This window comes from Nothobranchius furzeri, chromosome 1, assembly GCF_043380555.1.
Source record: "Nothobranchius furzeri strain GRZ-AD chromosome 1, NfurGRZ-RIMD1, whole genome shotgun sequence".
Classification (NCBI taxonomy): domain Eukaryota; kingdom Metazoa; phylum Chordata; class Actinopteri; order Cyprinodontiformes; family Nothobranchiidae; genus Nothobranchius; species Nothobranchius furzeri.
In genome coordinates this window covers 94,550,988-94,564,020 of record NC_091741.1, presented here as the reverse complement: position 1 = coordinate 94,564,020, position 13,033 = coordinate 94,550,988, and the positions used below count along the sequence as shown (strand labels likewise).

Sequence of the window (13,033 nt, the reverse complement as noted above, 5' to 3'; positions counted from 1 at the left end):
AATTATAAATTAAAGACTGGAAAATTTTTACTTTTTGAAATATTACTTAGAATGTACCAGAAGCTTCCTGCGTGTTTAGTCTTTTTTACAGGCAGAATTTCAAGGTTGCTTTTGGCAGGGATGAAATTCACACCAGTTGGTCAGACAACAAAAGGTGGTTATGTAAGAAATTACACACAGTCTCATCTTCCAAAAATGCAAGTCATTTTTTCATGCCCTGCCATCTTGGAGAATTAAACTGTAACGGGTAATACATTTTCGATATTGATCACCTACTGATGTGTTTCAGGATGCAAGGATAAATATTTGGGTGAAAAGGGGAGGAAGCCACATTTGCTGTTACATCATGCAGCAGCTCATTTCGGCCGCTTGAATCTGCAACCTCATTCTTTCTGTCACTACCCAAAGCTCGTGACCATAGGTGACGGTAGGAACGTAGATCGACCGATAAATCGAGGGCTCTGTCTTCGCCACAACAGATCGGTACAACACCTGCATCACTGAATTCCACAGACTTGTGCAGAAGAAGAGGAATGTTACCAAAGGCACCTAGATTTTTTTTTCCACAGTTCAGACTTTATTTAAAAAAACAGTCATAAAGCTTCCTCTCTTATTCTCAGACATTTAGTTCAAACAAGAAAAAAACAAAAGAATCTAGACCCACATGTATAAAAGCTATTAACTCTTCCACACTTGCACACACAAACACACACATTTAACACACTGACCTTTAAGTTTTGGCAACACAACGCTCACACTTTGAAATGCATCCCTTGGCTTTAACTACTTGGTTTGACTCCTGTTACCTATCCCACCCCTACAGTCCACTGGCAGGCTCCACCCTCAGCACTGGAGTGGTGCAGAGGTGCAGAAAGAGACAAGTTCCCGGTGCTCCAGGAGTGAGGAAGAAGAGGCAGCTTTAAAGAAGAAAGTGGCTTCTGAAGGAGAGTTTCAGCCACAGTGAAGCAAGGTGCAGAGCGGATGGAGCGCAGAACCGCGTCCTCTGCTGTGTAAGAGACAGGAAACACAAATCAATATGATGATGAACTACAGATGCACAAAAAGTATGCACCCGCAGTACACTACCTTTGTTGTGTGTGACATCAGCTGGTGTCAGTAAACTCCTGGCTTGCTTGTTGCCTGCTTGTGCGGATCGCCTGTAAAACTCGACAGCCGTCCTAAAATTCTGCTGCAACCCAAAACCAGTTTCATAACACTGACCCAAGAGGAACAGGGCCGTGTCGTCCTGAGCACAAACACAAAAAAAAAGAGAAAGCATTTATGCAGATGAACCAACTCATAACGTCTAAACTGAAAGAACACTGATGCTGCAGAGCTACAACATTACAGACAACTATCGTTTTCCAATCTAAACTTTAAATTTCAAACAATGGGATCGTCAAAGCTGCGATTTTTATTTTTGCAGAGTTCCTGACTGACCCAGAATCTTAGACCTCAAGATTGTTCTCCTGATTCTAAAAGTGTCATGGGGGTAGCGGGGACGGGGACCAATTCTTGAGCTGACGACATTTCTCTGGGTTGCTTTTGTTTTTGCAGCAACGCTTCAAGGCAAGCCATTATTAACAATGCTTGTAGCCATCTACCTGTCACTTATTTTCTGAGTCTGAATCGCTCACTTCCTGCATCAACAGAATGGGGGTTTAAAGTGCTTGTTTGAATTTCCGTGACGGCACATCCTGTTGTAGGGTTATGGTAATTCAAAGCCTTTGGTGTTATAGCGGTGATTTTGTGAGAGAAAAAAGAAACAAACGGCCCAGAGAAAAGTCCAGATGGTCCACCTCAGTACAACAACACCAGTGAAACTCTGCATGCCTGATTTTGTTCATAAATACAAATGAAAACAAGTCTCACATTTAGTTCTCCCCCTTGCAATATTAGGATAATAGCTTTGAATGTTTTGATGGTATGATGTCATTTCCTGTCATGTTTGTTAACATGACTGTATATTGTGAAAAATGTGCTGAAGCTTGATTTGGGGAAGGTATTTAATCAAACTGAAATCGCAATTTTAACCACAAAAATCACAATTCAATCTTTTCATATAGTTGTTCAGCCCTGATGAAGGCGTGTAAATACATATGATTGTAAAGCCAAAGGAAGTCGCACTGAGCCTTTATAATTCATTACATCTGAGAGAAGGGAGGTGAAGTGAGAAGTCTCTAGAAGGGGGCTCACCTCGCTCTCTGCTGCCATCTGCAGATACTCCACAAATTTGCACCCGTATCTCCCTGGATCTCGAGAATAAAAGGAGGCCAGACAGACCTGAGCCTGAAGAGGGGAAGAGAGAAGTTGTTGTGATTTAAATATAACCATGGATTATGTCTTTATAAGAAACCACACATCACTATAGCTGCTCAAAATCTACACAATCCTAAACTGGAATCGGTTACTGCATTACTTTGATGTTTTGTGGTCATTTTAGACAAACACAACCAGTGTTGGGAACGTTACTTTAAAAAGTAATTAGTTATAGTTACTGATTACTTTGTCAAAAAAGTAACTCAGTTACTAACTGAGTTACAAGATCATAAAAGTAACTAATTACCAACAAAAGTAACTACTTAGTTACTTTTTTCATTAAAGCATGCAAGAATTACTCCCGAGCCTTTAAATGGTCTCTCAGTCTAGTTAAATTACAGAAATGAATGTAATTTTGCACAGCATTCTAATTTTTACAGCTTCACATAATTGTGTCTTTTTAGTAGCATTTCTGTTGCTGCTAATCTAGTAACGGTTAAATAAATAAATAAATATCCTTTAAAATGACACTAGAAGAGGCACAAGCCTTGGACTTAAATGTACTAACATGGGTCAGACCCAAACACAGAAGAGCTGAAGCTGGGTGGTAAACACACACAGGTAGTTCTAATAACACCTGAGCACCATGACGTCTGAGACTGATGCATCAGTGTTACAGCGGGACTAAAGACATGATCAGAAACAGGTTACAGCTGGATGATCTAGGAAGGTGGAAGATCAGGACGTCTGAGCGGTGAACAGGTGAGCGGACCTTCGGGACGTCCCGCTGTCACGCTAAGGGCACGGCTGCAGACCCGCAGATTCGCTGCTGCAGCAACAAATCTGCGGGTCTGCAGCCGTAGACTATTCATCACGTCTTCCTCGTTCTTCACGGGCCATGATGCTCTTAAACATCTACCTCTTTAGCTCCTGATCAGCTGACGACAGCTTCAACACACCGCACTGCTTAACCCACGCATTTCCTTACCAGTAACAGGAACAACGTTTTGATAAAAGAAGATGTAATTAATTAGTTTGCTTGTTACAGAAAGACATATTTTTTATTAACGCGGTTATTTTAAACGGAGTTATTCCCGTTGTGTCTACAGAATGCAGTGACTGAGACCGTGAGGGTCTCCGCCCACCTGGCCAATCATCATCGTGTTTGTAAGTGCGTTACCGACACCTCTCTCTCCCTGGCTGCAGCTGAAGTGTGGCGGTCGGAAAGCCTCACACTGCTGCTCAACGTTCCACAAGCACATAGTAACGCACAGCGTTCCGTCCCCAGTAACGGTAACGGCGTTGCAACGGCGGGAAAAGTAATTAATTAGATTATTCCGTTACCTATAAAAGAACGCCGTTATACTTAAACGGCGTTACTCCCAACACTGAACACAACATAAATCAGTCCATTTTTACACAAGTTACAAGAGGATGTTTCACTTTAGATACAAAAAAAAGATAAAATTCTAGTTCACTTCTGGAGTCTTTGAAAAAAAATTTTCTTGAATTTTGGATTATTAGGTCAAGAAAGAAAAGAAAGACAGAAAACAATCTTTTATATAGTGGCTCTCAAGATAAAAATCTTGAGGCGCTTCACAAAAACAAAAAAAATGAACAACAAAAAACTTCAAGTATAAAAAAGATTTGAAAAAATGATTAAAATGTTTAAAATGAGAAAAAATTTTAAAACTAATTAAAAAAATGTAAGGAAAGGGAGAGAGAAAATGAAAAGGAAAGTGGGAAATTAGTGGATGCCGGGAAAATCTTGAAAGAGCAGAATAAGGAGAGGGTACTGATGAAGGTCACCAAAGCCAGCCTGAACAGATGAATTTTCAGCTGCTTTTTAAAGGAGACCACTGAGTCCACTGATCTTAGGCTCTGGGAGAGAAAGTTCCAGAGTCTGGGGGCCACAGCAGCAAATGATCTGTCACCTTTGGTCTTTAGCCTGGTGCTGCACAACCAGTAGGCTTTGGTCACTGGACCTCAGGGACCTGCTGGGGGTGTAGGGACTAAGAAGATCACCAATATAAGATTGTGCTTGTCCATGTAAGGCCCTATAGACCAGGGGCCTCATTTATCAAGTTTGCTTACGCACAAAATGGGGTCGGAAAACTGCGTAAGCAACTTTCCAAGCAAACTTTAGGATTTATGAAAGAAAACTTAGCGGAAGAATGTGTGCAACTTTAAGTTGACTAAGGACCTTGCTTACGCACATTTTGGACATGGAGAGCACCTGCAGAACTGCTGCTGAGAAGGATAAAATTATGATATCCTGCAGCATTATCACTTGTACTGCTTCGTTTTCACACAGAACAAGCCACAGCGCGTGCACACACACACGCACACAACCTGAAGCGCAGAATACGGAATGCTGAATATCATCAGGGGGACAGATTGAGACAGAATGCCATGCGTCTGTGACAGTGTGTCCTGTCACCGTGACCCAATTGATCATGCGCCCTGGCTAACTGGACAAGGGAGATCTCCATTTGGATGACTGGTTAGCGCGCATTACTTTCATCCGGGAGTCTTATGTATATGCATGAGATCGACAAGGCACTTTGCATTGACTATTCATGGCAGTAAGTGGGTGTGGTGAAGGCGGGATGTGAGTAAAAAGCAGCTGAGAGCCTTTCTATATAGTTTCTGATTTATGAAGAGGAGATTGCGTGCAGCTGTGTGTACTCCATGTTTGATAGATCACAAACCTACTTGGCGTAAGTACATTTTATTTGCTGAGCTTAAGTACGGTTTTAGTAAGGGTTCTACGCAATGTTTGATAAATGAGACCCCAGAACCAGGATCTTGAAATGAACCCTGATGTTGACTGGCAGCTAGGGAAGCTGGAGGAGAAGCGGGGTGATGTGGGTGTATTTGGAGGACTTGGACAGAAGCCGAGCACAGGCATTCTGAACCACCTGTAGATGGTTCAGGAAGGTTCTGCTCAAGCACGTGAAAAGAGAGTTACAGTAGTCTAAGTGTGAAGAAATGAAGGTGTGGAGAACTGTCTCAAGTTCAGAGCGGGACAGAATGGGACTCAGCTTAGCAATGTTCCTGAGATGGAAGAAGGAAGAGCGAACAAGATAACTCACATGAGAATCCAGGGTGAGAGCTGGGTCAAAGGTCACGCCAAGATTCCTGATGGAGGTTTTGGTGTGAGAAGCAAGCTGACCAAGAGAGTCTCTGACTTTGGGAAACAGCTTGTCTGGGGCACAGATGAGGATCTCAGTCTTATCTTCATTCAGCTGTAGAAAGCTCCCAGCCATCCAGGTTTTGATAGAGTCTAAGCAGGTGTGTAACAGCTGCAGCTTAGACATCTCATGGTGCTTGAAGGAGATGTACAGTTGGATGTTATCTGCATAAAGATGGTAGGAGATTCCTTTGAAGGAGCTCAGGATGTGCTGAAGAGGAAGCAGATAGAGGAGGAAGAGCAGAGGCCCCAGCACAGAACCTTGTGGGACACCATGGGTAAGAGCGGTGGTGGAGGATCAAAACTTTGAGACGGCCAAAGAAAAAGGAGCGCTCAGAGAGATAAGAAGAGGACCAATCCAGAGCAGTTCCTGATAGACCTACCCTGTCTCTCAGCCTCTCCAGTAGCAGGTGATGGTCAACAGTGTCAAAGGCTGCAGTCAGGTCCAGCAGGACCAGAACAGAACAGAACAGTCCCCTGCATCACTGTGAGTCAGAAGGTCATTAGAGACCCTAAGAAGAGCTGTTTCAGTAGAATGAGCTCTACGAAAACCTGACTGGAAGCTATCATAGATGTTATGTTCATCAAGAGCAGCTGTGAGTTGTTTAGCCACAACCTTTTCCAAGATCTTGGAGATGAATGGAAGTTTAGAGATGAGTCTGAAGCTGCTATGGAGAGAGGGGTCGAGACTCGTTTTTTTAAGAAGCGGGTGGATTACAGCATTCTTAAAGTAAGCAGGGACCTGACCAGAGACCAGAGAAGCATTAATTATAGAGAGCACGCTGGGACCGATGGACTGAAAAGCACTTTTAAACAAAGATGAGGGTAAGATGTGGAGGGGGCATGCAGAGGTCTTCATAGAGTTAACTAGTTTGGTTAACTCAGGCAAAGAAACAGGAGCAAAGCTATCTAGGATGATGGGCCTGGTTGGAGTCGGGAGAGGCAGCGATAAGACTGAAGGAGAGATGCTAGATCTAACCTTATTGACTTTGTCCACAAAGAAAGACAGAAAGTTCTCACAGTCTGTAACAGAGTGGATGGAGGCTGTTGGAGAGGCAGGAGAGACGATGCTGCTGATGGTGTTAAACAGGCCATTGGGGTTCCCTTTGCTCTGGGACACCAGGTTGGAGAAATAGGAAACCCTAGCGTCTCTGACTGCAGAGGTAAAGGATGTGCGAAGATCCTTTATGTGCAGCAGATGGACGTGGAGATGGGTTTTCTTCCATAAGAGCTCAATATTTCTGCATTGGCGCTTCAGGCTGCGAAGGCTGTCATTAAACCAGGGAGTAGGGTTCACTGCAGGAACTGATCTGGTTCTGACAGGACAGATGTTGTCCAGAATGGAGAGGCAGTGCTCAAACTGAGAAGTTAAGGAATCTGGGTCGTTATCAGAAGAACAGGGTGGATCAAAAGCAGCAGAAAAATTGCTAGCTGTGCTCTCATTAAGAAAACAAGAACTAACCATACGGCGAGCAGGAGGTGGGGACGCAGAAACTGACAAGTTAAAGAAAATGCAATGGTGATCTGAAATATAAACGTTCTCAGGACAAACACTGTCAGCATTTAGACTCAGGGTAAAAACAAGGTCTAGAGTGTGCCCCCTGGTGTGTGTGGGGCCAGAAACATGCTGGGTAAAGGTGAGTGTCCATAAGGCTGGAGAAATTCATGGCAAAGTGATCAGAGGGATCATCAACGTGAATGTTAAAGTCACCAACAATCACCAGTCTGGACAGCATCACAGTGGAGGATAGAAAGTCACTAAACTCCTGAAGGAAAGAACTGTTTGGACCAGGTGGACGATAGACCACAGCACAGTAGGACGGGTCCTTACGCCTGACTTTAATCAGCTGCAGTTCAAAGCAAGCAAAGTGACCAGAGGTTGTAGAGCTACGTGGAAGATGTTCTCTGAAAACAAAATAGCTAGGCCTCCACCACGACCAGAACCCCGGGGCTGGCTAAGAAAAGAATAACCACTCGGGCAGAGTTCAATCAGACCAGAATAATCAGATTTTTGCTGCCAAACTTCAGTCAGAAACAGAAAATCCAAGTTTTTAGAGAGAATTAGATCATTAAGCAGGAAGGACTTATTGTTAACAGAGCGGGTATTTAGTAGAGCCATGCTGAGTGAGGTGGAAGCTATCATAGATGTTATGTTCATCAAGAGCAGCTGTGAGTTGTTTAGCCACAACCTTTTCCAAAATCTTGGAGATGAACAGAAGTTCAGAGATGGGTCTGAAGCTGCTATGGAGAGAGGGGTCGAGACTCTTGTTTTTTAAGAAGCAGGTGGATTACAGCGTTAACATTTTTTTTATTTAAAAAAATTAACTCTCCCAAGTTGTTCATATTCTGAAGTGTATTAAATTGTTTTTACCTTGCTGAGCCCAGCTGTAGCAGCCTTTTCCAGTAAGCTAATAGCTGTGTTCAGCTCCTCTAAACTCTGCTGCCCTCTGCTGGTCAGAAGCAGCTTAGCGTAGCGATACTGAGCTTGCTTGTGTCCACCCACGGCTGCCAGCTTGTAGTAAAACAGAGCCTCGGAGAGAAATATGAGACACTATTTAAACTGTGACATTAAAAAGAAATATGCTTCAGCTAACGATGTGTTTACATGATTAAACTGTAAAGGAAAAATGTAAGAAAATAAACATCATATTTCAGAGCTTCTCTAATGAGAATTAGCCGAGTTGCTTGTTTCTTGAATTTTATGTGGCAAGTTTTTTAAATGTATTTATTTTTATTGAAAGGATAGAAAATAACTACTAGGATCTTTACTCTCTTACCTTGTCCCTGTCCTTGCGGACCCCCCTTCCCTTCTCGTAACACACACCCGTGTTAAACTGTGCCTTACTGTAGCCCTGCTGAGCAGCAGCCAGGAAGCAGGTGAAAGCTTCCTCATAGTTCTCACTCTTGTCATTTTCCAGACCTGTTAAAACACACAGGAGCAGAGTAAATGTAAAAGGGTTTTAAACGCACAAAGTCCTATATTTATTATTGGGTATGTCATTCCTTCAATTAGTTAAGTAAGTGAATGAGTACCGATGATGTTGAGAATAACAGGAACACTGTTGTCTCCAACATCTCTGAGGTTAAGTGCTGCTTCAGTCAGCCTCTCCTCCGATGCTTCCTAAAACACACAAGTAGATAAAAAAAATGAAATAATCAACGTAAAAGAAAAATTCTGTCTGATGCATGACCAAATCAGTAGGAAAAATAATTTAAACTACAAGAAAGCGAATGCTGACCTTTTGATCGTTGTTGCTTTGGTTGGTGTTGTACTGCAGAGGGCAGGACTCAAACAAAAGTGATTCTTCTGTGTCCCAAAAACATACAATATATCATTTTTACATTTCAGCACTCAGAAATACACAAAAAAGGCATGTTTTAAAATCAGTCTGCAAATCAGTCACCGAACTAACCCGGTGTAGGTGAACCCTCGTACAGGAGCTCCCCCTGGTGGTCAGGAACGGAACCATCAGCTGGATGCTGCTGCTCGCTGCTGCTGCTCTCAGGTGCAGGCTGGTCCTTACTGTGTTTTTCTTGCACGGCCTGCAGACACAACAAATGCCTTCCTCTAGGCAAGACATCCCGCCTCGATACTGCAGCAGACAGAAGCAAGCGAACATCATCAGGATTATGATCATACAACTGTTAAAGAGTTGTTTGCAATGAAACCCATCAAATCCTCAACCCTCAGTTCGGTCCTTGTGGGTGCACAATGCCAAAGGAACTCACGTATCTCCAGCAGGATGCGGTATCCACACTTCTGCACAGCTGACGGAGACGTCAGGGTTTCAGAGTTTGAGCTGGGTTCTGTGCCTGAAGAGAACTTGGAGTGGATTCTTCTGCAGACCTGCATGAAGATCACAGCCACCGCTCCCTGTGGAGAAACATGAAGAGGGTCATCATAACATGATTCAATCCTTGCAAAGACATTCTGTATTCCTAAGGCAGCTTAAAGTAGGATTCGGGTAAAATAACAACCTGCAGAACAGAATATTCGAGTCTGACTGATGATTTTTCAGGACCAGTGGACTTCCCTTCTGTGTTTAAACAATCAAAACTATTGAGAGACAGTAAGTAATCGAGAAAAAAATAAGTTAGATTCTTACCAAAACTGGATATTTGCAGGATTATTGCAAATCACTCCTCTGGAGTTGACAATAATAATAAAAAATGTTTTATTGAAGTGAAAACTGAATCACTGGTGGTTCTTGTTTGTTTTTGCATTGACTAGAAACCGTAAAACTAACCAAAACGAGCATGTGACACCCAGAATCTAACACAAATGAACCTTTGCGTTATCCTTACAACAGCACCTACCCATCCTACGGCATCCAGGGCGGTGTAGTGTGGAAGCTTCCTAGACCCAAACTGAAAAGTCTTCTTTTTGCTCCTCCTGTCCCCGTCATCCTCCCGAGATCTGCAGCAAAAATAACAACAAAGAACATTTCTATAATTTAGTCTGCTGTAATAAGACATCAGGAATAGTTGGCTTAGGCCTGACGGTTTCATTTCTGTTCCCCCACCCCCACATCAGAAGCAGGTGGATGATGCAAGCAGATGAAAACTAAGCAGCAAGGACAGAGTGAGTTCAGAGAGGGGCTAAAAAACAATGACAGAATCCAGGTGTGAGGACTAAGATTAAGATAGATGCTCTCTTCACTCTCTGTCCTACTTTTATTTTATCTGCCATCAAACCGAAATAAAAGAAGTAATGCCAGCACCTGCTGTCAAGGGGGTGTCTGGAGGTGGACAGTGCGGCTGAGCTGTTGATGACCTCGTCCTCCACGTGGGGGTTCGGTGGCAAACGCAGAGAGTTGCTGCCATGATACCGATGCAGAACTGAGAGGTGGTGGGATAGAAAAGAAACACCATAAAATTTCCAGTGAATAAAAAAAATTATTTTTTTTCGTGGTGGGAATCATTTAAGAGTGTAAAATCATCAACTATCTTAAACTTCTCTCCAACGAGTCAGTAGTGTATATGTAACAGTTCCTATGCTTCTCTAAAATGATGCTATTAGTAAAAGAAACAGATTTGTTTCCTAACATTAATACACAGTGGGGCAAAAAAGTATTTAGTCAGCCACCGATTGTGCAAGTTCTCCCACTTAAAATGATGACATGATGACAGAGGTCAGTAATTTTCATCATAGGTACACTTCAACTGTGAGAGACAGAATGTGAAAAAAAAATCCATGAATTCACATGGCAGGATTTTTAAAGAATTTATTTGTAAATCAGGGTGGAAAATAAGTATTTGGTCAATAACAAAAATTCAACTCAATACTTTGTAACATAACCTTTATTGGCAATAACAGAGGTCAAACGATTACTATAGGTCTTTACCAGGTTTGCACACACAGTCGCTGGTATTTTGGCCCATTCCTCCATGCAGATCTTCTCGAGAGCAGTGATGTTTTGGGGCTGTCGCCGAGCAACACGGACTTTCAACTCCCTCCACAGATTTTCTATGGGGTTGAGGTCTGGAGACTGGCTAGGCCACTCCAGGACTTTCAAATGCTTCTTACGGAGCCACTCCTTTGTTGCCCAGGCGGTGTGTTTGGGATCATTGTCGTGTTGGAAGACCCAGCCACGTATCATCTTCAAAGCTCTCACTGATGGAAGGAGGTTTTGGCTCAGAATCTCACGATACATGGCCCCATTCATTCTGTCCTTAACACGGATCAGTCGTCCTGTCCCCTTAGCAGAAAAACAGCCCCAAAGCATGATGTTCCCACCCCCATGCTTCACAGTAGGTATGGTGTTCTTGGGATGCAACTCAGTATTCTTCTTCCTCCAAACACGACAAGTTGAGTTTATACCAAAAATTTCTACTTTGGTTTCATCTGACCACATGACATTCTCCCAATCCTCTGCTGTATCATCCATGTGCTCTCTGGCCAACTTCAGACGGGCCTGGACATGCACTGGCTTCAGCAGCAGAATACGTCTGGCACTGCAGGATTTGATTTCCTGCCGTTGTAGTGTGTTACTGATGGTGACCTTTGTTACTGTGGTCCCAGCTCTCTGCAGGTCATTCACCAGGTCCCCCCATGTGGTTCTGGGATTCTTGCTCACCGTTCTCATGATCATTTTGACCTCACGGGATGAGATCCTGCATGGAGCCCCAGATCGAGGGAGATTATCAGTGGTCTTGTATGTCTTCCATTTTCTGATAATTGCTCCCACAGTTGATTTTTTCACACCAAGCTGCTTGCCTATTGTAGATTCACTCTTCCCAGTCTGGTGCAGGTCTACAATTCTTTTCCTGGTGTCCTTCGAACGCTCTTTGGTCTTGGCCATAGTGGAGTTTGGAGTCTGTCTGTTTAAGGCTGTGGACAGGTGTCTTTTATACAGATAATGTGTTCAAACAGGTGCCATTAATACAGGTAACAAGTGGAGGACAGAAAAGCTTCTTAAAGAAGATGTTGCGGGTCTGTGAAAGCCAGAGATTTTCCTTGTTTGAAGTGACCAAATACTTATTTTCCACCCTGATTTACAAATAAATTCTTTAAAAATCCTGCCATGTGAATTCATGGATTTTTTTTCACATTCTGTCTCTCACAGTTGAAGTGTACCTATGATGAAAATTACTGACCCCTGTCATCATTTTAAGTGGGAGAACTTGCACAATCGGTGGCTGACTAAATACTTTTTTGCCCCACTGTAATTGCAATTTTGAGTTAGTTTTGAATAAAATCTCCATACAGAAATGGGTTTGCCCTCCTACATTAGTTTTACTACATATTAGCAGCAACAATTATTTTTAAAACGCCTGTTTCTTTTGCTGTCAACGTGATCTGCACTGATGGAGTAAAAACTAACACAGATTGGTAATTTTATAATCATGTTTTTTAGAAACAAGCCTAAAGTGAAAGGTAGCTAACACTTGTGCAAAGGTACGATTTTTGCAAGGCGTGTTGTTTATTATGGAGCAGAACAAAACAGTCAGTAATGCTGTCACTCCTGGTAGTTATCATCTGCTTCATTAGCTTCAGGCTAACAGCTGTGAAGGGCTAACACAATGAGTCTAGCTTCTGATATAAAAACAATAAAACTGTTAAGGACTTTTTTCTCTATCGAGTGTCAAAGACAAGCCTCTCACCTCTTCCCACTAAGCCTTGAACTCTCCACATCACGGTTCGTCCTCAGCTGCCGCTTCAACTACACAGTTACCTTTAGAGACCTCATGTTAGTTTAGTACACCGGGCAGTCGTGCCGAAGAAAAACAACATCATGTTATTGTTGCGTTTCTCTCGGAAGTTTTGGCAACAGCAACCTGTCACGAGTTAAGGTCGGAGGAGGAGAAAACCGGAAGTAAGATCAGGTGACGCAACCAGGAAAATCGAAAGTCAAACGCGGTCACAGTGCCTCCCCGTGGCGATAGAGATAATTACTATGTGTCCGTACTTTTCAAAACCATGGCCAAAATCCTCAAGTTAAAAATCCTTGCGTGCAGCAAAATATTCACTAAGAACTAGTTCGTTTTGGGATGTGAACTAAGTTAAAAAGTGTTTTTAATCATGAACTATGAGCTGAACCAAAGCCTTAGACAGAGATGTATCTCAAAGGGTCCGAGCTG

At 42.9% G+C, this 13,033-nt stretch overlaps 1 protein-coding gene across 1 annotated transcript; it reads right to left on the bottom strand.

Moving 5' to 3' along the window:
• Positions 1 to 554: 554 nt before the first annotated feature.
• dele1 (DAP3 binding cell death enhancer 1) lies at positions 555 to 12,778 on the bottom strand. The gene is made up of 12 exons (XM_015945151.3): positions 12,557 to 12,778; positions 10,174 to 10,291; positions 9,770 to 9,869; positions 9,182 to 9,326; positions 8,866 to 9,045; positions 8,692 to 8,759; positions 8,486 to 8,573; positions 8,230 to 8,372; positions 7,824 to 7,982; positions 2,197 to 2,289; positions 1,087 to 1,246; positions 555 to 1,006 (listed from the first exon to the last, which is right to left on the bottom strand). The coding sequence occupies exons 1-12, from the start codon at positions 12,585 to 12,587 to the stop codon at positions 807 to 809; spliced, it is 1,485 nt and encodes a 494-aa protein (XP_015800637.3). The 5' UTR covers positions 12,588 to 12,778; the 3' UTR covers positions 555 to 806.
• Positions 12,779 to 13,033: the final 255 nt, after the last annotated feature.

Excerpts from the sequence above, each read along its gene's own strand:
- dele1 (XM_015945151.3), bottom strand. The coding sequence starts at position 12,587 with ATGTGGAGAGTTCAAGGCTTAGTGGGAAGAG. Across the intron at positions 8,574-8,691 it reads AAAGCAACAACGATCAAAAG|GAAGCATCGGAGGAGAGGCT; the intron begins GTCAGCATTCGC and ends TGTGTGTTTTAG. Across the intron at positions 1,247-2,196 it reads AGATGGCAGCAGAGAGCGAG|GACGACACGGCCCTGTTCCT; the intron begins GTGAGCCCCCTT and ends GTTTGTGCTCAG.